This window comes from Rhinolophus hipposideros (genome assembly GCF_964194185.1).
Source record: "Rhinolophus hipposideros genome assembly, chromosome: 10".
NCBI lineage: Eukaryota > Metazoa > Chordata > Mammalia > Chiroptera > Rhinolophidae > Rhinolophus > Rhinolophus hipposideros.
The window spans coordinates 11,109,094-11,135,596 of NC_138056.1; the positions used below are offsets into that span (position 1 = coordinate 11,109,094).

General features: G+C 45.2%; 1 protein-coding gene across 3 annotated transcripts; it reads right to left on the reverse strand.

Moving 5' to 3' along the window:
- Window positions 1–796: 796 nt before the first annotated feature.
- Window positions 797–22,901, reverse strand: ZDHHC5 (zDHHC palmitoyltransferase 5). 3 transcript variants are annotated; one of them, XM_081064607.1, is made up of 14 exons: window positions 22,590–22,794; window positions 21,629–21,738; window positions 21,221–21,363; window positions 18,313–19,504; window positions 11,089–11,210; window positions 7,629–7,786; window positions 6,532–6,704; window positions 6,272–6,374; window positions 5,555–5,646; window positions 4,993–5,125; window positions 4,401–4,524; window positions 3,872–3,984; window positions 2,555–3,414; window positions 797–2,113 (listed from the first exon to the last, which is right to left on the reverse strand). In XM_081064607.1, the coding sequence occupies exons 4-14, from the start codon at window positions 18,414–18,416 to the stop codon at window positions 1,948–1,950; spliced, it is 2,148 nt and encodes a 715-aa protein (XP_080920733.1). In that variant the 5' UTR covers window positions 18,417–19,504; window positions 21,221–21,363; window positions 21,629–21,738; window positions 22,590–22,794; the 3' UTR covers window positions 797–1,947. The 3 variants fall into 3 exon arrangements, with proteins under 3 accessions (XP_080920733.1, XP_080920732.1, XP_080920734.1); XM_081064606.1 differs by lacking the exon at window positions 21,629–21,738 and having other exon boundaries at window positions 22,590–22,901; XM_081064608.1 differs by lacking the exons at window positions 21,221–21,363; window positions 21,629–21,738 and having other exon boundaries at window positions 18,313–18,810; window positions 18,897–19,504.
- Window positions 22,902–26,503: the final 3,602 nt, after the last annotated feature.

Consider the following 26,503-nt stretch of genomic DNA (forward strand, 5'->3'; position numbering starts at 1 on the left):
AGACAATGCAAGTATTTGGCTGATGTGAAAACATTTCTAACCTTCTAAGACAGCAACAAAAAGGCACCTTAAACTAGAAAACGTCAATTCCTTCAGTCTTTGCAGCAAGACAGGTAACTGAAAACATCCATGAGAAAAACCCAAGCTAATGCAATCTGACTTACGCTAAATTTGACACGGGACAATTAAAATCTGTTCTGAGCCAAGGCTGTTCCTAAATCAGTAGGCGGAAAACCACTCATTTAGCTCATTTTAATCTATGATTTCAGAGCAAGAGTTTATATACTTAAGTTATGGACAGTGAAAATAAAGGGTTCTGGACAGTTTTCTGAGGTTTAGTGTCTGAGGCTGCCCATTAAAATTAGGGCCCAGCCTTTGGCTTTCACAAATAGAAAATATGAGATACCGAATTGAACTGTGCCCCCATATGTCCAGTACGCCTTTAATAGGGTTTTCATACTCTGCCCATCCACTCTCTCCCCTTTGGCTACATCCAAAATGAACTACTTTCCAGAGACAAAATTATGCATTAAGAAACAACTATGGCACAAGGCAAGAGTTCTCTAAGCTTCAAAATGACAAGCTTTAGTGGTTGCAAAACAGTTTTTTTCCAGGAATTTTTTAATTAAATCACCAAAATAAAAACAGGATCTATTGTTTTAAGTGATTACTTTCACTATAATCCTGCCTACAGATGGGTCAGGACCAGAGAAACTTCTGAGGTTTTCTCTTATAACTTCTCACCAGGGATCACTTACCCTGTCTTAACCAGACAAAATAACGCAAGTCAGGGGGAGCTGGTTAGATCAGGATATCTTTTTATTCCTTGTTGGTTTAAAATGGCTAATCAGAATAAAAAATAAAAGGGCCTCTATCAAGAGGCTGGGGTCTCCCCTATTTAGAGGTTAGAACCCAGGTATCCCCTCTACCCAGCACCATATTGAGGTGGGCTGAGGGGAACCCCCAAGGGACACTCGGAGGGGCCTAGGCCTGCCACTCCTCTATCCCCCATTTTTGGCATGTGATGAAAAATATTGCTTTTTGGATTCTTCTCTCCCAGCCTTGGATTTAAAAATAATGTTAACTGTGTGAGATGGGGGAAGGTTTTGAGGGGCTAGTTGAAGAAGCCCACCCTAGTCCTAATCCCTCTCCCCCAAGAAGGGGGGATTATCTAATATTGTTTCTGGAGCTCAGCCAAGCTCTTTTCCTGATCTCCCCACCACCACCAAAGTCGTGGGGCTGTGACCCCTTTCCTGGGGAAACTAAGTGCCAGTGAGCCTAGAAAACTAACTCTCCTCTCCAGGTTCGCGCTCCTCTGACCAAGATCCCAGACTCGCCTCTCCCAGTTTCTTTCCTGATCACTTAGCACCAGCAACAGGGGGTGCTATTTCCTTAGTTGGTAACTGGGACGAGAGAGGGAACTCTAGGGAAAAGGAAGATCCCCTCTTTTCCTGCTGGTCTGAGGAATGGGAAGAGTACGATTCCCCTCAAACACATCCCTCCCTCATTTTCCCATCCCAGGATAGATATATAATTTCTTTGATATTTATAATATATATATATATATATGTACACACACACCTGGTAACGCAGAAGAGGAAAAAAATAGAATCCGTAACAATAATAAAAAAAATTATTTCTGGTTTAAAAATGATCTGGTTCCCTCCAGGGCGAGCAATTGCACAAATGTCCACTGAGTCTGGTCCAGGGGTCAAGGAAGGGAAGGTCTTATGCGGTAAAGGTAAAGATTGCTACCCCAGTCTCAGGGCCCCAACTCTCCAACTCCCCAACCCCGTTGCATTTTATAAAACGCTCCTCATCCTCTTGGAATCGGTGGTTTAAAAAATGTCCATGCAGGGGAGGGGAGCCCCTTGAGGAAAGGAAGGTGGCCACCTGGGGCCCTTTGGTGTAGGCGCAGAGGTGCAGGGGAGGGGAGGTGCCAAGGGCTCACACCGAAATCTCATAGGTGGTGCCACCCACCCCTGACACCTTCTTGACTCCTCCCCTTGTGGGGCTACTCAGAGGTGGCTGGCCTGTGCCAGGGGAGGCTGAGCCTAGACTCTTGGGCTGCCCGTTGGATTTGCTGTAGGCGGTCTTGAGCTGTACTTCATCTCTGGGAAGAAAAGAAGAGAAAATGTCAGGAAATGGGACATAAAACAGAAAACGGAGATAGTTTTAAATGTTCAGAGAATAAAATGATATACTTTTCTACACATACACTTTTTTACCCAAACATTCCCTTTTGCTTTATTGCCCTGCTTAAAACAACCCTGATTCCCTAGTTCCCCTATTTATTCCTTCTCTCCAATAGCAGCTATCTTGCATACTTACTCTCAGACAAATGAATCACTTTTTAAGAAGACAGGATTAAGAAAAAAGTAAAGTATCCCTTAACAGGCAGCTGGAGTGAGAGTGAAAACGAAGAGCTACCTACACGCAGGATAACCCTGGGTCCATCTGCACTAGAATGAACAAGTGTAGCAGCCCTAATACCTTCTGCAGGGCGGTATGCTAATTTCAAGTCTGCTGAGAGCCAGGATGGACTAATACTTACTTGGGTGTCAGTAACGGCTGCAAGGCCACTTCCTCCGTCTCAGAGACACCAGCTGGGGCTTTTTGGCTGCTATAAGACATAGATCTGCCCAGATATGGGGCAGTTGGGCCTGTTTCAGGGGAACCTAGTCCCCGGCCCCTTAGCCCATCTGGCTTGCCAAAACGGGGGGCAGCTGGGCGTCCCAGTGGAGTCTTGCCCAAGGGTGATCTCTTCGAATCATCTGAAGAGGAACTAGTACGAGGGGCATGGCCTGAGCCTGGTGTTGACTGAATGCCTGAGTCCCCCAAGCCTGGTTCTTCCTCACGGCCTGGGAGTGGGGGTGACTGGCGTAGCAGCTTCTCTCGTTCCTGGAGGGAGGCCACAATATGGCGCGACAGATTGTCGTACCGGACCGGTGAGGGCTCTCGGTGTGTTGGGCCGGTTGGCACCAAATGTGGGTGCCTGTCGGCTTCCCGTTGCTGGGCCAGCCGGGCTGATAGGAAGGGAGAGGTGTAGCCTAAAGGCGGGTCTGGCTCAGGCCCTGCCTGCACTGACTCGAAATCAGGGCTGTCTGAAGGAGTGAGCAGGCTGTCGTAAGATAGACTTCCATTGCGTGTCTGGTTGGCCAGGCTCTTATAGGAGGTGGAGGTTGTACCCTCTGAACGAATGGACTGCAGTTGGCCCAGCTCAAAGCCTGTGCCCTGGGCTGACTTGAGACTGGATGAGCGTGAGCCACTGGACAGTGGATCAAAGTGAAAGCTTTTGCCAAAGGTGGGAGAACGGAAGCTCTCTGGTTCCAAGCTGGGCTCTGAGCGGTAGCTGGGATGGCGGCTGCTCTCTGCAATTGAGGTTGGTTCCTTCAAGCTGTCACCACGACTCAACTGGGGAAGAAAGTAAAGCAGGTTGTTAGTGCTCCTCCTTGTGTACAGACGCTACGTCCCAGAGCCCAAGGCGTCAGTGAAAAACTATCTGCTCCGTGCCACAGTATGTCTACGACATTTACGTGTGGTGTCTTAGCCCCTAAAGCAAATCTGTGAGTTGGAACAAATGATCTCATTTTAAGATGCACAAAATGAGGCTTAGAGAGGTTAAGTACCTTGCCCATGACGGGTTTTTAAGTCAGGTATGACACTGCCATCGGCGCTTTTTTCTATATGCTACATTACCCCCTTTGGTGAAGTAACTCTATCAAGGAGGTTCAGTGCCACTCACACGAACGTTTAGTAACACGCGTCTGGTTTTCTTTTCTTCCCTCCGCCTCTTCCTTCCCTTCTCCCAATCTCCTTTCCCCACAGCAGTTGGCATACATTACAACCTACTTCTTAGAGAACTCAGTACCTTGGCGCTGGAAGAATGAGGCATGGCGGCTGATGTGCTGCTGCTACTGTAGCCTGGCCGATACTTGTACATGGTAGGTGTGGGCGGGCTGTCCTTGCCCAGGAGGCTGCTATCTGCAGGAGAAAGGCCCAGGGGCCACCACTTTACAAGCTGCTCTCTTAGCCTGCCTACAGTTCCCTAGAGTACAGGGCAGAACAAGGTAGGAGTCCACATAGCCAGCACAGGGAACGTCCTGGGAACCTGATTTTGCAGAAATCCATACTGAAGACTCATAGCAGCCCAGAACTCACAGGGAGAGAGAGAATGCACCAAACAGGTCTAATGTTCTCTGCTCCGTCCAGAGCTGGCAGTCCCCCAACAAACGTCCAATAGCTAAGTAGCATCCCCTTTCTCCAGTTGACCAAAGAAGTGTTGCTCAAGGAGCACCTGTTGGGTGTTCTCAGCCACAACACAAGAATTATCTCCCAGCCCTGGCCTGCCTGTCCACTCCACGGTTTAGTCACCTTCTCACTCCTGCCGCTGCCCTTACCCTCATTAGTAGCGAGGCTGAGGTGTGTTCTTAGCCCCGTGTAACGGCTCAGGTCCGGCTTGGGAGGAGGTGGAGGTTCAGCATCTGCGGACTGGCTCTCTGTGATCTCCAAGCTTCCCTTAGACTGGATAAAGGAGGGAGAATGAGATTTGGAGAACCAGGCGTTAGGGCAACTCAAAGTATTAAACTGGTATACGTGGGTGTTGGGGAGGCGATTATCATGTATTTCTAAACTGGGGCTGGAAGACAAAGGACGAGAGTCAGTTGGGGGATGGTACTGGATAAAGAAAACTTTTCAGCAAGGGTTTACTCCTGTCATGTTGTTCATTTTCACTGCAATTATTTGTTGAGCTCCTACCATCTGCAAGCTGCTACGTTAAGTCCTATGAAGACATGGAAATGAATGGACCCAATGTCTAATGTCAATGAACTTACAATCTAATGGAGAAAAGAAGATATGTATTTAAAAATTTTAACACAAATTAGAAAGTGGTTAAGTACTAAAAGAGATGAAACTAAAAGCAAGTTTCCATCTCTTTGCCATGAGTGAGGGTCCCCAAGTTACCTAGCTTTCCTCCCCTAAATTTCTCACCTTACTTCTCCTCAGCTCTCCCTGGATGCCATTGTCCATGATTTTCACAGTTATCTGCCCATCTGACACTTCTGGTCGAAGGAAGGGAGGTCTAATTACAATTGTCTTCTCTTTCTTTGGTCTCCCCAAATACCTGAGTGTCAAGAATAAGAGGGCTTTCATTGATTCATTCCTCTGTATTCATCGGTTGCCTACCTTGTGTAAAGCATTTTACACAAGAAACAGTCCTACAAGGCCAGTGAAAAGGTCAGCACTGAACTGATTTCTTTGATTCCATGAAGAACTGCAGCAAGCAAGTCCTCTGGGCAGATACCTAGCTCAAGGCACTCGGGAGTAAATCTCACCCTCAACTCTCAGAGGACAGTAACCACAATACCTGGTGCACATCAACGGAACTCACAGGGTCCACTAAAGGATAGCATGTCTCTCTCTTGCAGGTACTTCCCGTTCTAAGAGAATCCTTCCTAAAGGCTTCCCACCAGAGCTCCCCATACCAGAAAAAGCTCAAAGACGACAAAAGTTTTGACCAAGGGTGAACACTAGACCAAAAGGGTAGAGGTACCTGGGTGCTGGGGAACTGCAGAGTACACGGCTGACATTGTTACAGCAGCCATTGGTGAAGGGGTTCACACCTCCCCGGAATTTACCCGTAACCTGGAGGGAAAGAAAAGGTCCAATCAGTGAGACGATGGGACCCTGACCTCCAAAGGCCAAAACATCAATGAGAAATTACTGTGCACCCACTGCCTTAGAGAAACAAAAATGAGTGAAACACAATCCTGACATCAAGCAGCTTATCCTACAGAGGCTAAGAATGGGAATTCTAGAGTCAGGGTCCTCAGTTCAAGTCCTAGGTCTAACTCATGGTAGCTGTCTCACCCTAGACACAAGTTTCCTCATGTAAAATGGGATAAAGCGCTCTTGAAAGCTAATATACATAAGAGCAAACAAGTAAGGTTATCTATTATTTTATGTACAAAAATAATTGTTTTCCTTTAAGCAGCACTATAAGCTTCTTGAGGGCTGACCCAGGTCTTTTATTAAATTTTTTACAAGCCCAGAGCCCAAAATGTGCAGTATATAGAAGGGATTCTGTAAATGTTTGTTAACTAAGAGATGGCCTCTGCTCTCATGCTTATAGGAGGAACTTGGGCTTTCCTCATAAAAAGTATTCATGAAGCATCCATTCATGGAAGCACTACGCTACACACTACTCAGAGGGCTACCTGACACATGCCCTGCCTACGCCACAGGGGTCTCCCGTCACTTCTTCCCGTACCTGTTCATTGGTTGTGCGTCCCCTAGCCACCAGCACCACGTGAAATCCCGTGAGGCCAGCTACAGGGATGAAGAATAAGCCAGCCACACACATCACTGCCATTCTGAAGCCAAACAGTCAAGGAGAACAGCGCAGCATGATGTCACCTTCCCCAGCCCACGCTGTGGCCATCTTCCCTTGAGCCTCACTACCACCACAGCATTCAACCTTCGTCACTCTTCCCCCTCCCAATCGTGCAACCCATGGGCCTTGAAGGATACGTGACAGCCGTGCGGACCCCTGAGAGTTCCTCCATGTGACAGAGAACGTAAAGGAGGCCAAAGCCAAACACACCCATAATGTGCGCTGTCAGGGAAAGGAGGAAGAGGAAGAAATAACGGTAGTTTCGGCGACCAATACAGTTGTTCACCCAGGGGCAGTGATGATCAAATTCCTAGGGGCAAAAAGAGACAGACTTAGAGGCATGCTTGGACATAGCACTAGATCACTTCGGTCAAGAAAAGGAACAAAGAGCAGGACTTAAGTGTTGTGTTCAGTAATCTGTGATCACGTTCATCATTCAGTTGCAAAATTAAAAAGCAGTTCATCTTGGGGGGGCCGGTTGGCTCAGTTGGTTAGAGCGCGGTGCTGGTAGCACCAAGGTTGCCAGTTCGATCCCCGCATGGACCACTGTGAGCTGCGCCCTTCAGAAGGTAGATAAGGAAGAAAGAAAAAGTAGTTGATCATGCTCTATCACTCTGTAAGGAAGACCTTCCAGAGATTGATGATCAAAGGCCAAGGCTGCTTCTCGAAGTTTATCCTATGTGACCAAGAAACCCTGAAAGGGATGAATGTCAGAGACTTTGTAAAAACATCAAGATTCACAAGAAAAGAGGCTTCAAAGGAAAACCTGACAGACAACTGCTTAGAGCTAAGTAAAAATTGGGGGGAAAAGAGTTACAAATAAAATCAGGAGATGCAGAAGGACAGGCAGGCACAGAAATACAAGTGTAAAATTTGAATGCAACAGCATGCTGTAGTGGAAGCAAGAGGTAACACAAAGCCAGGACAAATGACCAGATGAGCCAAGGGAAGGAAGGCTGAAGCTATGAATCTTGGTGTTGAGAAAGCCTATTGCCACTTGAGGTCCCTCCTGTAACAGCAGAATATTTGTGCTCTACCTCTCGTGTATGTCACCGCTAACACTTTTGGACACAGCTAGAGCACACGGCCCAGGGAGTTAGCCAAGACTGTTTCATCCAAGGCCAGGAATCCACTGGATTCAATCCTTCCTCTGTGGGATTCAATCCTTCCTCTGTGGGAATGAAGAAGATCACCTGGGTTAAGCATTACGTCTCACCTGTCTCAGGGTTCTTACCTCCACACAGTTGTCACAGACGCTGCAGTGGGAACAGCGAGGAGGACGGTAGAAGCGGCAGGTGGCACACCATTTCATGCGCACCTGGATGCCCTTGATCTCCACCGTTTTGTAAAGGGGGGCTCGGAAGTCATCCTCCTTGTCTTCATCCTCCTCGGCTGCAGAGGAAAGGTCAATTAAAAACAGCTGTGCCAGGACGTACTTAGCACTTGGGATGCAGTGCTATTTAAGATACGGCCTCTACCTTCGAGGAATTCCGACTAATGGGGGAGAGAGGCTAGGAAGCGGTAACTCGAACATTGTGAGATCAGATGGCGGCACAGACGAGGAAGCGGTTTCTTGTGCATTGGGAAATAAGGTGCACGAGAACACAACTCAGAGGTGGCTCTGCTATGGGTACGCTGATATTCTTGCTGTACATATTATGATTGTTTTAAAAGAAATCATTTACAGACCAAAGCACACATTTACAATGAGTTTGCATAATAGTTCAATACCTACAAGTTCATGACTGAGCTACAGTAATCCCAGAGAGGACCAAATGTCAACCTTTTCATCTATGCACAAGGCCTTTGCCCAAAAGACCTTCCCCCACTCTTAATTCCCTATATGTGTATAGTTTAGTATTGTTTCTTTTTTTTTCTTTTTTTAATTTTTTTTATTTTAATTAATTAATTTATTTATTAGTTTCAGGTGTACAAAACAAGGTAATACTTAGACGTTCATCATTTATATCCCTCATACTGTGAACCCCCCTCCCCCCATCCACTATCCCTCCGACTAGTATTGTTTCTTGGCTCAAGACATTTCTCTGTACCTGAATGCCCTTTCAATTCTCAGCTATCAAAACCCACCATCCTACTTCAAAACTTAAAGGATATTATTTTCCTTCTCATCTACTGTGTGCAGTTGTTATTTTTTATTATTAATCTAGAAAAAACACACGTGGGAAGGAAAACTAATTAGGTAAGTTATGGTGTAGGGGTTAAAAATTAAGTTCTCCAATTTTACTGACTTGAAGAAATGGTTATAATATAAATAAGTGAAAAAATGCAAGGTAAAGAACTATACAAACAAAAAAGATCCCATCTTGAGATTAGAGATAAAATACACACATCTATATATTATATTGTTGTATGTCTTCAAAATACTAGAAGAAAATATAAACAGTAGTTATCTCTGGAATGTGACATTACAGGTGATATTTATCTTATTTGTAGTTTCTACATAATAAACATTCACTGTTTATTAAAATCTTTACTTTTCTTAAAAAAAATTTTATTTTAAAGGAAAAAAAAATTAAATGCTACTTATTTTGAAATTTCTGATCCTTCCACACCATCATCTACCAGAAATGTGCTATTTTTCTTCTTAAAGTATTACATAGTTCTTTGATTACTCTCTTATCACACAGCGTACTTATTCATATATAAATGCTTTCCCCATCTTCCCTTCCAGACCAAGCTATTTGAAAGCAAGGACCTTTTAAAAAAAATCATCCCAAATTACCATAATGCCTTCCATATAGATAAATATTTGCTAAAAGAACACTAAAGGCTCATTAAAACAGCCCTCCTTATCTTCAGAGACTCAAAGTTCCCTTTCATTCACCTAATCTTTGCAAGACAAGTCACAAATGAAGTGCAGTGACACAGGCTTTTGAGCACAATGAATTTCAGAAAAACCTCATCTCACCAAAGTTGCTATCCCAATTCACCTGTCTCATTCTTACAAGACAACTTCACATTTGAGAGAAAAAGCTGATGTCATCAGCAACAACCTCCATCGATTTCTCTCTTTCTACCTCTTATTCCACCAGTGACGGTTCAGCATCACCCTTCCGACATGCATGGGAAAGCATCTCCTTCCTCTAGGTCACTCTTCAATGATCCCCTTTCTCCCATTTCAGCTTCTCTCTCTTCTCTGGTACCATCTCCTCAGGCTACCAGCATGACTTCTATGTCATTAAAAAAAATCCTCCCTCTCCTGTAAGATATTCTATCTTCTGTCTTCTCTGCTTCACTCCTTGAAAGAGTAATCTTAAGACTCATTAACTCTTCTTCCCCATTTCCCATTCATTGTCTTCCAAATCATTACAATTTTGGTAATTTAACTATCTCTCCCACATACATACATATATACACACTATTAAAACTATTCTTGTACAGATCACTAATTTCTTAATTAACAATGGGCAATTTTGAGATTCCATATTATTGGATCTAATTTCTCATACTGCCAACCATCAGCTACTTCATGAACTTTCCTTAGTTTCTACTTTGTCCAGTTTCTCCTCCTACTAGCCTTTCTTGCTCAATCCCTCTTCAATGGCTCCTTCTCCTCTGTTCCTTATTATAAAATGTCAGGTCAGGTTTGACCTTGGTTGTTTCCTAATCTCATTCTACTTTCTCTAGATAATCGTATTGCTGTTGCTTCAAATACCACATGGCTGAAGACTCCAAGTGTGACTACTCAATTGCTCACTGGGTAACTCGAGCTAACTGACCCATAAGTATCTCAAATTCAACATGTCTAAGATTCTCTGTCTTCCCTCTAAACCTGTTCAACATTCCTATAACTCGTATCCTGGTTTATAAAAATTAGCATCCAACTTATCTACCAAGTTAGGAACCCTGGAACTACTCTAGACAACTTCTTCACCCTCTCACTATCCCCTAATAAGCAACTGGTGATGAAAATTCCTGTTGTGTCTATTTCTAAAGAATCTGTAAATCCAGCCTTGAATTCAAGTCCTCATCTGGTCTGCATTATTCCAACAGCCTCCAAAACAGTATCTGTACATTCTTACAAGAATTATTTTTTGTGAAATAAAATCTGATCCTGTGATTCCTAATTAAAGACCTCTTGCTGCTCAAAGGAAGAAATATAATCTATTTAATTTGGCATATAAAGTCCCCCACAATTTGGCTCTGGGTTTATCTCTTGCCCCTTCTCGCCCCACCATGCATGCTATTTCCACCCCACTGAGTCCAGCATTTCCTGGCTACAAGCTGCTGCATATGCTCCTTCCTCTGCACAGAATGCCCTTCCCCTCCATCCTCTACTTGGTAGCATTTCCTCAATTTATCTGGACAATGTAAGTGCACTCTGTTCTGTGGTCTCAAAGAACCCTGTTCAGGCCTCCATTTCAGGGTGCATCACACTGTGGTAACTGTCTAATTCTTCGTGGATGTTACTGTGCCTAGCAATAATGCCTAACCCACATGCTCAAAATATATTTCTGCTGAACAGGTAACTGAAAATCAAAGAGTTGACTCAAAGTCAAATCACATGACTAGAAGTTATGACATATATTTCTGAAGACCCTGACCTGCTTTTCATCATTAGACTATAAAAGTATCCCAAAACCACAAGATTCCCAAGACCAAATGTATGTGTCTAAAAATCATTGTTTTTCAAAGGCACCTAAGGAGCTACCAAGAGGGGAGGGAAATCTTACCTCGAGGGAAAATCCCTGGGTCCATGAAGGTGGCCATGCTGAAGTTGGCCAGCACAAAGAGAAAAACAATTGCATTGTAGATGGGCACTGCAGGTGACACAGAGATGCTTAGTCCTGGACAGCTGCACAGATAAGAAAGAAAATGAGGGGCTGCCTCGCACACTTTGGACACCAACCATAGAAAGACCTATAAAGATTCAGCCCCCAAAGCTATATATAAATCTTGTGTGTTTCACCTTTGCTGGCTCAAAGTATCTTTGTCCTTTCCAACAAATGGGTCTAGTTTCCCATGGAAATGCTCCTTTTAGATCAAGGCACGGTACTCAGGATTTCTTGAGTCTACTTCTGAAAAATCTGAAAAACCTCTTGCACTAAGGTCTGTGCTCTTCAGATTCTTTCTTTCCCTGGTGGTCCTTCCACGTTTTGGAATCTGTTCTTATCTCCTTTTTACCAGGCACAGGAGTTAGGGACTGAGTATGTAACGGACACCAGCTACACTCTCTTCTCTGGAGCAGCCTAAGGCTTCTGGATCCCAGCCATGCCCCACTGACCTGCACACTGGCCCGAATCTTGGGATACCACCAGCCTCTGGCTCCTGCTCCCTCTGGCTCTGAACTACTCTCAACTGCCTAAAGTTTCATCACTGCGTCAGATAGTCCCGAGAGTTTTATTCAACTAGAGGCTAGTTCTCAAGGTGGGGAAGAGAAAAACACAACACCCAGATAAGGATCAGTATCAAGACACAGAACTATATCCCTTGGGGTCTATAAATGAAGCAGAAGAGCGGGGAAGAAGAAAAGAGAAGCTATCAGAGCAATGAAGTCCTACGTCCTTAGGAAAAAGAAACTGGCCAAACAATCCAGTATTCCACAGCATGCAAATCAAGAGATATGCTTTAGGTAACTTTTCTTTGGCAAAAAAAAAAAGTGCCCTGGTCCCGGATTATGCTCAGCTTTTGTCAGGATATAAGTCTAGTAGGAATGCTGCAAGTGCTCTTCCTTCTCTGATGATGTCCTGAGAGCTGGACGTTTCAGAACACAGATGTGCTGCTTGCTTTGTCTGTAGTATCAATTGCCCTCTCTCCCCCGTCTCAGCTCAGAAAGAATGTCCCATTACAAGACAGTGGCTAAATACCCTAATCTGCTTTGTGGCTCAGAATTTAATCTCCAGAATTAGGACAGTATCTGTCTTTGTCCCCTTTATCTAGTCCAGTCAGAAGGAAGGAAGAGTTCATTGAAAGGAAGGAGTGGCCAGGAGACCAACACAGCATATGAGTCTGGAAAATTCATCCACAGCAGTCCTGGATTCTGTTGAGAGAGGTGACCTCTCAAAACAAAAAGCACAGCCCTGAATAGAGATTCAGGACAGTTCACAGAAATTGAGCTCCTTAATGACATATAAACAAACTAATGATAAGAGACAAAACTGATTGCCACAAAGCATTTCACAAGTCTTGACCACCACCATCTATTTATTCAAATTCCATTTAGTCATTCATTTAAAAAAAAATTAAGTAAATATTCATTACATGCTAGGGTTTTTAGATAGTAAATATCAATTAACTCTTTGCTTCTCCTGATGGGTCAGTGCATAACTGGGAGATAAAATAATGAAGCTAGGGTGAGTTGAAGGCACCGATTTCAAAGGCAAACAGACCTTCTGTCACAGTTCTAGGTTTATTCTATCAGTCTCCCACAGAAGCCTCTTCCTCTGGGGGTTCTTTGTTTCAAAAAAGATGTCCCCCTACCTTGGCAGATTTGGGGATGAACTACAATTAAGGAAGAGTCCTTCAACAGCCCCACCTAAAGCTTGCTTCTGGTTCCTGAGGAGGGAGGGAAAGAAACTGAAAACCAGTCATCCAGGTCAGAGCCCCTCCCTAGTAGTTAGCTGTCGCTTCAATTTCCGCCTGGGGAAGAAGAGAAAGGGTGACTCACTTGACTCCTACAGCCTGGGAAGATAATTAGAAGGGAAAAAGAAATTAAATCCTTAGAACACTGAGGTGCCATGATTTAAAAGTCACATTCCTAGAATTGGCCACTGTGGTTACTGTGGCCTCTTGAGCATCTGAAAAAAATAAGGGTACCTACATCCCTGAGGGACACTAAGGTGAATGAGAATGAGACATCAGCCCCCTTGCAGGCTCAGCCTTCAGTCTTTCTGACCCCATTCTCTCTTCATTTTCTGTATTTCCAAGTAAAGCAAATCACACAATTTCTAGGGTATCCTGCCAAACACCTTCCCCTGGATAATGAACTTTACCCCTGCAACCTTCTTGCTATCAACCCATCCCAGTTGAAGTATGAAATTCTAGAATCGAGTTCAGCATGTTGCCAAAATAAAGCCTGCCCCCAATGTGGCAGTATCTAGAAACGATGCAAGTAACTCAATTTCACAGGCAGTATTTGCTGCTAGATTCAAACCAGAGACCGGCTGCTTCCAACCTGAACACTCTAGCTGCAGGAACACCTCACCAAGGAGGCGTGTATGAGCTAGGCCTGTGCCTGCCATATCCCACATTCTGCTTGGCTCGGGGAGAGACCTGCTGTTGCTATAGTATTTTGCCAGATTCCTAGGTGACCACCCCAAGTCCAAGTAGCCTGGCTGAATCTGTTGCCTTTGATGGAAGGAGATGAGGCCTGAAATAAGAGGAGTTGTTGGGGCTCGTCCTCAGCCTATAGCAATAATCACAGAGCGCCAAAGCATAGGGAGTGGCCATAGCCCAGAAAGCTGGCTGACTCACTGATGAAACTCCCAGACCCATACCATCCCAGAAACAGGTTCTTCTGCCCACCCATTCAGCACTCCTATTTTCAAGGCCAAATAAAACGGGAAGAGTAGGTTTCAATACCCACAGTCCTGAAAATCTGTTTCCTAGCTCTAGCACTTCCTATTATAAAAAATGGTTCAATTACTGGTAAGAAACACAAGTAGGAGTCAAGAGCTTTGGATTTTAATCTTAGCTCAATCAAGGCTTTGCTCCTAGCCTTAGGTAATCCATAGGAAACTGGCCAAGCTCGTTACTTCAGCTACACAATACAGGTATGAGACTGAAGGAGACAATGTCTGAAAAGATCCTGGAATTCTTTTTAAACCAGCTGGCTTAATGCTGGGCATTCATTGGCTAGAATACACATAAAAAAACATTACTAACTGTCACCATCATCATCAATTATCATTCCAGCTCCACCTTCATCTTTTCCACTTCCCCTATCTGAAGTACTGGAGATTCAAGAACACTTAGAACATAGGCTGCGCTCCTAAAGAACAGGTCTGTGCATTCCACCCATGCCTAGCACATAGCTGGAGTGTATGCCTAGTGTTCCTGGTTGATAGGCAGGGCTGAAATGAATATCCTACTTCCTGCCTGTGGGGACCCTTGAGACTCCATGGGAAAACAACTTTTCCTGTATAGGTGGGTAAGTTTCTCTTAAAGTACTTCATTTGCGGTGTATTTGTTACCCAGACTTTCAAGAAGCTCAGAGCAAGACACAGGACACATATTCCTGGATGAGAAAACAACGTGGGAAGACAAAAGAACAACCATTGCTCAATTAATGACCTAAATCACAAGGCTGCTCCCACTCAAATCAGGTGCTGGCACCTCCGCAGTCATGAAAAAGGACCAGAGGGAGAGTCACTCAGGTTGCCCAACTCTCTGGAGCACAGGGCTGGGAGGGGCCAGAGGCAGAAACTGAAAGGAAGAAAGCTCTCTCATGCATGGGATACTCTGGACAACCCTGGCTTTTATCCTTCCCGCAGAGGATCACCTGCGGCAGATTCCCTTCCCCCTTATGCCCTCCCTACTGACTTTAGAAATAAACAAAATGAGACACTGGCTGACTTCACTCAGAGCTCCAGGAGACTTTAGAGGATAAAATTCAGTGATTTATTTCAAATGGTCCTGCCAGGAGTCCTAAAAACGTCTCAAGGGTCCCTCGGAAGGCAGAGGAGACGCCGAGTGTACCAGCCTCTACACACTAGTCTCACCTGAAGCAGACAGTCCTACTCTTTATGTTTTATACACTGGGGTTCCACAGCAGATCTCATTTGAAAAAGGGGTCATGTTGCTTAAATAAACTACTCTAAGTCAACTTCTTCATTATCAGAGGAAGAAACAGGTCCACAAAGGTTAATAGGCTTCACCAAAATCAGTCTCCTGACCCCAGAAGAGAGCTTATTTCTTTTACCTAGTACTGCTCCCCTGCCAATGAAAAAAGGAGACTAAACAGAGATGAGGATCCAGGCACATTATCTTAAATACAGAGTCTAGAACCTAATTGGGGGGGTGGCCTGGTAGATCAGTTGGTTAGAGCGTGGTGCTGATAACACCAAGGTTGCAGGTTCGATCCCCGCATGGGCCACTGTGAGCTGTGCCCTCCTTTAAAAAAAAGAAAAAAAACCCTAATTGGGAGGGGGAGGGTTACTTTAGCAAACACTCTCCTTCCCAAATAGTGAAAAGGGATCCCCAATAACTCACTTGCTTAGTTTTAGTACTAGACAAATTCAGTGAATGAGGGGGATTAGGCTTTTAGAAAGAAGACCTCAAATGTTTTATTCAAGCTTTTCTGCACAGCAGACCATTGTTTGGTGACCAAGCCCAACTGAGAACTTCTGCTCATAGCTTTCCCCACTTGACAAAGAAACATGTTGGGTAAATTGTTTCTAACTGGTTGAAGCCTCCATGTCTCTACTAATTATATCTGCTGAAAGGGGCCCTTCCTCCTTCTCCCCATCCTCTACATCCCAAAGTAATTCTCCCCTGAGGCTCATACTAATATAAGGACAGACAGGCGTAGCCTAGTGAATAGGATGACAGAGTACTTACTTACTTAGGGCCCCAAATAGGAGCTGGTTCAAAGACAGCCTTCCTCTTAGCTCTCTATTTGAAATCATAAATTCGTTTTTAGGTTGTGTATGATTTTAAAGTGAGGGTTCTCCAAGGAACTGAACCTCAAAAGGCATAGCACGTGGTGGGGAACAGTTCTGGAGAAGAGTGGCACCTCAGGTCAGATACAGGCGTGGAAAGGAACTGTTATGGTCAGATCGAGAGGAAGAGGTGAGAATTTCAGAAGTACCAAGAGCTGAGTGATAAAGATAAATTGGGTGTTTATGTCTCCACAGGTGGGCAAGGGAGACCCTAGGGAGGTAAAAAGAGCCCAGAAAACGGTCCTGAAAAAACTGCCAGGGGAAACTATGATTTAAGGATTCTAACTCTGGATGAAAGGCAATAATTCCAAAGAGTCAATAATGTGCTCCAGAATTCTTCCTGGGGCTGAGAGACCGTGGAATAAGGAAGGCCCCTACTTTTCTGGCACCAGGGAATGGGAAAGTAGGTTAAATGGCTTCAACTATCAGTTGAGAAAATGCCTATGTCAGAACAACTCTTTATGGTGAAACTGGTATAACCAGCCAAGCACTTCAATGGTTCCAGATTAGCAACTTAGGAACAAGCGTTCTGCTTGCCCTATCTCAAGAACAGATGAGTTGAGCCAGTCAGTCCCTTGAATTTCCTAGCTTCCTAAAGGCTTTACCCCGTGAAGGAAAAGAGACCCTTGCCAATTAAGCAGGACTAAGGGTGTCAGCGTGGTCTTGTACATATCCCTCCACAACCGCCACAAGGACGCTGAGATCCCATATAAATGTCCTGTGGTTAAAACGTTGATTCTACTGACTGGCCAGCCTCCCAGCAGAAGTCTGAAGCTGAAGACTCCTCCTTATTGGTAGTCAATGCATGAAGAAGGACAAACACTGAACACGTTGAATTGAAGCAAGAGACAATGATTATGAAGAACAGAGGAGATAGAGAAGATGGGCTGCTCTAGGTCTGAGGGATCAGCAGGTATGCTCAGGCGGGAGAGCTGGGGGCCACGGAATCTACACCTTCTACTCATCAGAGGAAGAGGTGAGGAGTAGGATGCTGCTCATACCTTAGGAAACATTATTTCCTTTTAAAAAACTAAATAGAAAACATCAGTATTATTTTGCTGACTCTTAGCCAAACAACCCACTTTTTTTTTTGGAATTCCTTTCTGTATTTGAAGCTCAATTTGGGGGGTTTTACCTCCCTCTTATCTCAGATTTAATTTCTGTTCTCAATTTCTCCCTATAATAGTAACTACCCCCACCGCCCAGCCCAGCCATTCCTGCTGTGTTCATCCTTCAGTGATGAACGGCTTTCATTCCCTACCACTTCATTGTCTTCCTCTTCCCAGCACCTCCCATTCCTCTAAACAGCACCTCACATTAGGTCTGAGCCTGAACCACACACAGCAAAGTGAACTTCCCAGAAAATCTACCATGCTCTGATTGTTCCCAGAGCTACATCTAGAACACCAACTCAATGACTTGATAGTTTAAAGCTCAGAAGCCGGGGACATGTTAATTTATAAACAGGTAAACAGCAAAGATGCTTACCAGGTGACCAATGGCTAAAATACTGAGGAAAGGGGTAAGAATAAACCACCCTCCTCCAGTAACAAGCAGATGAACAAAGGCTGAATATCCTAAGGGGGAAACCCTTCAATATCAATTGTTTTTTCTAACAGAACCAGGGAATGGGAGAATTACTGCCATTCCCTTCAGCAGGAACGAATGTAAAGGAAGTCTTCTAGGACTCCCCTCCTTAATAAAACTTGCCTTTTCCCAGTGGCCTTCACTTCTCCAGGCTTCAGCTCTTAAGAATACATTGAAAACCACCTGGGTAATACTAAAAGCCAAAACTGTCTCTCTGGTATATCTTCTAAATCAATTCTGAAATTCTCCAGTACCGTCCGTTCCCACAATGTAAAACCCAGCCCTTCAGATATCCAGGGGAAAAGCCATTAACAACTATCTGAAAAACCTTTCGTCTAGTCTAGTTCTTTTCTTTCGGAGAACTGATTGCTTAAGCTGCTTCAGGCCTCTCTGGTGGTTCCCTCCCACTTCCTTCCTAGTTCAGGATCATCTAATGATGGAGCTGGGTAGGAAAATATGAGGACATCTGTGATTCCAAAGGAAGGGAGGCAGGGGAGGATAAAAGATTCAATGGAGTAAAATCTGTAACAAGGCTGAAAGGACAGGCTTTTCTTCACTGTTTCTACCACGTCTCTTAGATCTGGATTTACCTCTATCAGACATCAAGCACACCCAGTCGCTTGGCTTTGAAAGCAAAACTCAAGAGAAAAAAATACCCACTCACCTCCCATGGAATGCCCCCCCAAACGCCACCACTGGGAGAAAACTCACGTAAAGGCAAAGAAGAGGGTCGTAGCTCCCACTAAGAAGATGGCGGCTGCTGAGACCGGAACATACTTGCTGGGTTTGAATCTCTTTCCAGACTCTGCGGGCATGTTGGAGGTCTGATGGGAGATCTGCCCTGCCGCATAGCCCAGGCCCACACAGCGGCAGAACAGACAAGAAAATGGGATGAGGGCAACAATGGAGATTCAAGCGCACGGAAGGACACCAGGGAAACAGAAAATTTTAAATTATCACCCTTCCCCCTCCCAAATAAAACCAAAGGTCAAAAGGTCTCAAATGAAGGAAAGCACATGGGAGGGGGAAAGGTGACTCCAAATGATGAATAACCACCTCCCCCGAACAAGGCAGAAGGAGAGATTAAGAAACAATTTGTACAGTTGTAAAACTGGAGACAAACAGTAGGCTGTACACATGCAAATGGTTGCAGGTAGAGAACATAGGCAGTCACACAGATCGAGGAATAGTTCATGGATGGAGATAAGCCTTCAAAAGGAAAGAAGGGGAGACCATCAGGAGAGGGCAGACCACTTCGGGCAAGGAAAAATTCTTCTGAAGAGATACTATAGTACCTCCACGACTACCACACTTCCAAAATGTGAGCTGCACCAAGAGAGGCGTGCCCTGTGTTTCTATTTTAATCCAAGAAGGAACCTGGGGCCCCTTTCCAGCTTTAAAGAGAAGCGGTTTTTACTGTAGTCCTTGTCCCTTTTAGGCAGTTTTCTCAATGCCACCACTCCCACACCTTGACTTCAGGGCTTGTAGTCTGGCAGTAGTGATTTAATTTTATTTATTTTCTCTTGACGGCTAAAGCTGGACAGCAGCTCTTACAAGGCTGAGTTGTAAATCCTTTTCTTGAAGGGGGAGGGAAAACAGAGAGACAGCAAGCTTCTATGTCTTCAAATCTCTTCTTGTTAGTCCCAAACCTTTTAACGGCTCCGTTTCCTAGAGAGTTCATGCAAAACTGAAGGGAAATATAAAATCCCTGAAGCCATGTTCTTCCTGATAAGCAAAATAAGATGAAGAAACCAATTCCACTCTATGATACTTTTTAAAGGTTACTGTGGATGAAAGCAAATCCAAAGAGGTCCCTGTGTCCAAGTTAGTCAATGTCTCTGATCTTTCTTCTTCAATCTTGGGCTTTCGGGATGCAGAGTTCAACTGGGTTACAGAGCCTCACCTGGAAAAACAAAACACAAATATCTTTATCAAAGAAATTCTTTCAGGGCATTTCTTAACAATATCAAGGCTAAAACTGCACAGGCCACTCTGTTTAAAAATGCCTTTTGAAATAAAGATTATTTTCCACTTCACTTATGTGTATGTGGAGCTCTGAACTGGGAGGACAGTGGATCCAGAATCCTTCACTCTTCTAAGTGCTGTTCATATGAGACAGAGAAGAACATGGTTTCTCCCGGCGTAAGGTCATCAAAGAACTAGTTCTTGAAAGGGGCCCATCTCACCTGACACAGATAGTCAGTGACAAATATCAAAATCTAAAAACAAACAAGGGCACAGCAATGAAGGGCAGTCCTAGAAAAGAGATTTCTCTTTGGACGAAGAGTATTTATTGCTACAATGAAAAGAGAAAAAATAACCTCAAAATTAGGACAGTGAGTCTCATTTCCTTTCTGTGTATGTCTCTCTCTCTCTTATCCTTCTATACTTTTCAGTTATAACCCTGAAGACGTAGAAGCTGAATTTTTGGTCTTCTGGAATAACACATCAAAGGACGTTGAGAAATGTTCTTGGACTGAAAGGTGAGATACCTTCTATGAGAAACTGAGTCAACCACAGGGGCTGGGCCTTTTCTACCCAATTCGACAATTTTTTATTCCTATATTGGCCTATTAGAAAGTCAAATGAGCCCCACCTTCCCTGATATGATGAAGAGTTAACAATTATTTCTGCTGTTGGTAGTAGCAAAATAACATCAGCACCTTGGATTTTATAGGATGCTTTTCATCTAGTGATCTCAAAGTACTTAACTCGCATTATCGGTGACACAGTCCCTTATCCCACTCTGTAAAATTGAAGACTAGAGAATGCCTGAGGCCATTCTACTGAATCACTTGAGCAGTCAAGTTCAGAACCCAAGAGTTTACATGTCTCTTTGCCAACACAAACCCTTTCTACCTCTTTCTCATCCACACTACCTGCCCAGTGATGACAACTTGGAATCTGCAGACCAAACATTTTGCTTCTTAGAATTTAAAAGTTTTATCACACCCAAGTGATCTAATATTTCCCCTTAATACCAAAGGCAGAGATTAAAATATGAGAAAGTTTGGATAATGAAATACAAATGTGCCCTGTAAGTTATCACTTCCTCTCCCTTACCTGTGGCATGGAAGGGAAAGGCACCTTCTTTCAAGATGCATATGTCTCTCTTTGAAAAACAGTGTTTTAGAGGGCCAAACAGCAATATTAGAACAAAGTGAACACCCAGAGATTATGATAAATTGTTCAAGTCCTAAAAAAGACAAATCCTCTCTAGCCCCTAATTTTATGACTGTTTAACTCTCGGTTTCCTATAGGAATCAAATCCCAACCTTCTAAATGTGGGCCTAAGTAACTCTGTTAACAACGAGAAGCAAATCTCTGGTTTGTAGACAGTATTATTAAACTTTCTCCTCAAAACCCCAAAGATTAGAGAAGATGAAAAATTGCACTGCTTATATTTTAGCTAGCATAGGAAATCGTTTAGACACCATATATTATTTCAGAACAGATTTTCTGACAGGAAAAAAGTCACAGGAGCTAATACCAAAAGGCCATGCAATTTTGGGCGTATAATACTGAGAAACAAGAGATCAGCATCTGAGATGTTTGGGAAGTATACGTTAGAAGGGACAAGACACAACTTAAGAATTTATTGGGTATAATAAAGACGCACCAAGTCTTAGCAGAGGGATGTGCTGTGGGTCGTAGGGGTAAGACTGCAGGTGAGCACGGTTCATCTGAGCCAGCAGTCTGGATCCATACCAGCATGAGGAAGGTGTGCAAGCATGTGTACGACATAGTCGGGCACACAGTCATCTATGGAAGGGAAATATGTGTCTATAAAACAAACCAGAGAGTACGTGGTTTGAAGGCTTTAATAAAGGTTTATTACAATTACCTCCTTACAGGAGTGAATGGATATGGACAGCACCACTGAGAGCACAAGTATTGTTTGTTGAAATAAAGTGGTGTAATACACAATACAGTAAATCTGAATACAAAGTAAGCAAGGTGTCATGGAATAATCCACACGTCAAGATATTACTGGTTGGAAAGTCAAGCAGAAGTTACCCTTACATACCGAGGTGGCAAAGTTCACGGATATCTAGGTCTTGTAATCACTGGTGGGGTTTTCAAGACTGGGTGATAATGAGCATTCTGAAGAGACTGGACCCAGGACAGAGGGACACGCTGGGATGAAAGAACAGGGCTGAGGCTGTAAGATCAACCTAGATAAGATGGCACTGAGCAGGAAGTGAAAAATCCAGGGCCGAAACATGGTCTAGAACATGACCTATCTGATCTTACGCTTCCTTTCATAACTTTAAGTCACTTTCTGACTTCTCACGTCAGTGTTTTAATTCGGCCAAGCGGGTAAAACATCTTGCACCTCCCTGTCCCACGGAGAGATTCCCATTGGTAAGATACTGGCAAAGATAGCCGAGCTCCACTGGGAAAAAGTATGAAGTACTCAAAGCACGGAGCACCCGGCTGGCGGGGGCGAGGAAGCGGACGGAGAGGGGAGAACAGGGAACAGGACAAGGCTTGAGCCGAAACAAGTATCCCTGACATGCAGGGAGGCGGACGGCGAACGGCACCCAGTCCCCGCCCGGAGCCGGGCAAGGAGAATCCCGGTGCGGGGTCGCGCGGAGGCCGAGAAGACGGAATCCGCGGCGGCAGGGCCCACTGGGGCTGCGGGGGAAACTGCGAGAGACGGCAGAGCCGGCGGCGCAGGGCCGGGGGCGGAAGGGGCGGCGGCTGGGCGCCAGGTGCCCGAAGAGACCGGGATCCCGGGCTAGGACCGGGCGGCCGGGCACTAACCCGTTTTGAGCACGGGTGGCCGTGGATCCCAGGCCTCTACTCGTCGTCAGTTTTCGGGGCCCACGGGTCCCGCCGCAGTTGGAGGACCCGGCCCGGAGGAGGAATGGGGCCTCAAGCCACCTCCCCCTCGTCGGTCCCCCTTCCCTAGAGGTCATTCTCCCCTCCCACATCACTGGCCCCGCACTTCCGGTTCCGCAGGGGCCGGTGTCCCCGGTACTCACCCCCGGCGCGGTTCCCGTCACCGCCGCCGTCGTTGTCGCGGCTGCCTCCCAGCAGTGCCGTCCGGCCTCTGAGGAGAAGCGCGCGGCCCCCGCACGCTCCACGCCCGCCCTGCTCCGCGCGCTCCCGCTCGGCGACGCTTGTCTTCGAGCCGGCGCGCGACCGTTGCCCTCAGTGCCGGGTATCTAGCCCTCCCAGCGTTCCCATTGGCTCCCTGTCCCGGGTACGCGCGACGTCTCGCGCGGGGCACGTTTCTCTCATTCATGCGACTCGCGCCGCCGCGCCCGCCCCCGCTCACTCGTCCATTCACCCATAGCCCCCGCCCCCACTCCGCTCTAGGACGTGCGCGCGAACCCCGACGACCGCGGCGACCTCGCGATTTGATTGGCTGCAGGAGCACAGCGCCGTACGCACGCGAGAAAACGAGAACGCGCGCGCAAGGCCGTCGGGTTCCGCAGGTGACTGGGAGTGGGGGATTGGCGTACTGCGCAGGAGTCGGAAATGGGGAAGTGGCCCGGGAGTCTTCCCGTTTCCTGTGTCCCATTTTCTATTCCTGCTGTATCCAGGCAGAAATCTTTGAAGTAAAAAGTAGTAATGTGTGTGCGCTGGAAGAAATCAAAAGCAAGCAGCTACCCCTTCGAATTCGCCAGACCACCTCCAAGTAAGTGTGGTACGGTCCAGACAGGCTTCCAGTGTAACCAATCACCGATGTGGGCCCCGCCGTCTTCCTGCTTCTCCCCCTTCAGGCATTGGCCAAAACCTTTGGCGACTAAATGTCCCTCCCCTCCCCCACTTTTTTTTCCTCTTTTTTTGATGGAGAAAACTTTATTTAAGACAATCTTGATGAAACAGTTCTCGGTCCAGCGAGTTGCCTGGAACCAGCAGAATCCCAGGGGGAGAGGAACGGTCTTGGCCGTGGCTCCCGCATGGAGAGGCTGCCCGGACTGGAGGAGTCAGTGTGGGGCGAAGCTCCTACCAAAAGCCCGGGATGAAGAGGAAAGCGAGCGCGAGCCTCGGAACCGGAGTGCCGACGACGGCAGGCCCGGGGAGTGCGCGCCCTGTGAGGCGGGGGCGGCCGCCGGGGTGCGAGCCAGCTCTGGGTTCCGCGTCATTCCCTTCGTTTCTGACTGCAATCCAAGGAATGGGCGCCGTATCCCTAACCTAGCTGCAAGGAAAAGGTCCTCCAGCAGCTCCAGTCCCTGGCGAGGTGCTGGCCAGCTCTACGTACATCACAGCGCCACGCTTTGCCCTAATTAGCTCTCCACGGCTGTGAACCCAAGAACGAGGCCAGGTGTTCTCTCAGTTAGCTCCAGGCCATTGCTCTTTTGAAAGCAGCCCTATTACATAATTGTCTTTCAAAAAAGTATACGACCAGCCACTTCTCTAAAGCCAAGTGTCTTCGTCTGTACGGCGTGATTCTAAATCCTGCCGTCTGTCTTGGGGTTTGGTGTCAAATGTTGCGGGTTTAACTGATCTGAGACTTCCGCACTAGGCAGTGGGTGAAGGAGAAAGGTTGACCTTCTGTTTTCTGGGGGCTAGTCTGCTTCCTTCGCTGACGTGGCGTTTACATCAGGTTCTAGTTCACTCTTGCTAAGGGCTTCAGTCTCCGTGCACTGCAACACACACGAGGGTTCTCTTTTTTTTTAATGACAGTGTGCATGTAAAAAATGAAATCTTTAAAATACTGTAGACCTTACAAATGTTGAGGTATTAACTGGAGATAAAAATATTTCTTCTATTTATAGAGGCTTTTAGGCTGTTTCCTTAGGAAGAAATCAAATTTCATTTTTTTGACTGTATTTTTCTTGGATTTTAAAACTTCATTTCCCCAACTTCACAAATTGGGCATTTTTCTTTTCCTAAGAACCTGTAAGTTGTTGTGTCTCTGCTAGACAGTGCTAAATGGGAACAAAAAATTTGACCTTCCACCATCCAACCACACATTCTAAACTCCCCGAGGACACCAGTCTACTGGATGCTAATCTCTTCGCTGCATATGCACAAACAGTGGCATAATCACTATTCCAAGGTTTAGCGAGAGATTCCAATTTCTTGTCCAGTTTTCCTTAGCCTCATGCAAGATATTTCCTGGAAAGAATGGTTAATGGAACATAAGCTTTAAACTACCAGCCACTTCTGAAAAGTACTGCACAGTAAAATCGAGGCTAACAAAATGGGATATTCAGACCACCAAACTTCAAATAAATTACTTGCTATGTATATCAAGAAATACCTTCTAATTTTCTAGTGTAGTTTATACTTTTTCAAATTCTCTTCACTTGCATTTCCTCATACGTCTAGATGGCAAACCACACGATCATTTTTAGTTGAAGTCAGTGGTAAATAAAAAGACAACAAAATGTTACCCTTGGGTTTAGATGCAGAGAGGAATGACCTCTCTTTATGTATGAATACTGCTGCCTTCCCTCCGATACCTATGAAATGTCTCTGCTTGTGTTAAAGGACAGTTTCTCCCATTGTGTTCTGGATCCCATCCTTCACTCCTGCATTTTCTTCTGAAATTGTTGACATTTTATTTGAAAAACAAAACACATACAGAAAAATAAAAGTGTCAGGAACACACCAGGCCCATCTTTAAATTATCTCCCTCTTGAGTGTTGATATGCTGAGGCATCCTGTCTAAAAGGCTAATAAACTCTCCCTTAACCCCATATCCCCCTCCTACACTATTTCTTAGCAAAGCATCTTGAAAGAGTTGTCCATAATTGTTATCTCTACTTCTTCATTTTGTTATCTCAATATATTTCAATAGGATTTTTATCCCCACCATTCTAAGACTACACTCTTCAAGGTCAATAATGACATCCTTGGTTCCAGATCCATAGTCAAGTCTTCTTTGCTAGCTCCCATTATACTTCACCTCTTACGTTTGTAGTGCTCTGAAAGTCCATCTGCCGCCTCCTGATGTACACTTAGAATACCACTGCTTTAAATGCCCTCTATAGCCAATAGCTTTTATGAACCTTCAGCCCTAACTTTCCCCAACCCTCCATATTTGTTTCCAACTGTCTGTGTGGTATCTGCATATGGATGACTAATAGCTCAAACTTAACAATGTCAAAGTAGAATTGATACTCCCTTATTCCCTCCCTGAGTTTCCCCAATCTCCATAGCCAGTCTAGTTCAAGTAAACGATGTAGGGATCACCTTTGCTTCCACTTGTTTTCCTCACCATTTCCATCAGCAAGTCCTATCAACTTTACCTCCAAAATGTCCCAAGGCAATGTACTCACCAACTCCACCTCTGCTGCCCTACTTCAATCCATCAGTTCTCACACTGAAACTACCTTGTGTCCCTGCTTCTACTCTTGCCTCTATTACCCATTTTCCACACAGCAGTGATCTTTTCAAAGCATAAATTAGACCGTATCATTCTAACTGCTATGTCCTGAAATGGTCTGAATGTGTGTGTCCCCCAGAATTCATATATATTCAAATCCTAACCCCCAAAGATGATGCTATTAGGAGGTGGGGTCTGTAAGAGGTGCTTGAGTCATGAATATGGAGACTTCATGAATGAGATTTGTGCCTACACATAAAAGGCTCCGTAGAGCTCCTTTGCCCCTTCCACTACTTGAGGACACAGCTAGAAGTTGGCAGTTTGCAAATTGGAAGAAGACCCTTCATCAGAACACAACCATGTTGGTGCCTTGGTCTTGGACTTTCCAGCCTCCATAACTGTGAGGTTTCTGGTGTTTATAAGCTACCCAGTTGATGGTATTTTGCTAAAGTAGCCAGAAAAGACTAAGACACACCCCCTCTCTCATTGTTTCCCACTGCTCTTGGATTACAAAATCCCTACATTATCTTCGCTGCCCTTTCCAGCCTCCAATTTTACCACTCTTCACCTTGATTCACTACACTCCAGTCACACTGGCCATTCCCTTCACCAACC

Coding starts and splice junctions, on each gene's coding strand:
- ZDHHC5 (XM_081064606.1), bottom strand. CDS start 18,416: ATGCCCGCAGAGTCTGGAAAGAGATTCAAACCCAGCAAGTATGTTCCG. Junction 6,375..6,531: donor GGGGTCCGCACGGCTGTCAC/GTATCCTTCAAG, acceptor GTTTGGCTTCAG/AATGGCAGTGATGTGTGTGG. Junction 3,415..3,871: donor CTCATTCTTCCAGCGCCAAG/GTACTGAGTTCT, acceptor TTTCTTCCCCAG/TTGAGTCGTGGTGACAGCTT.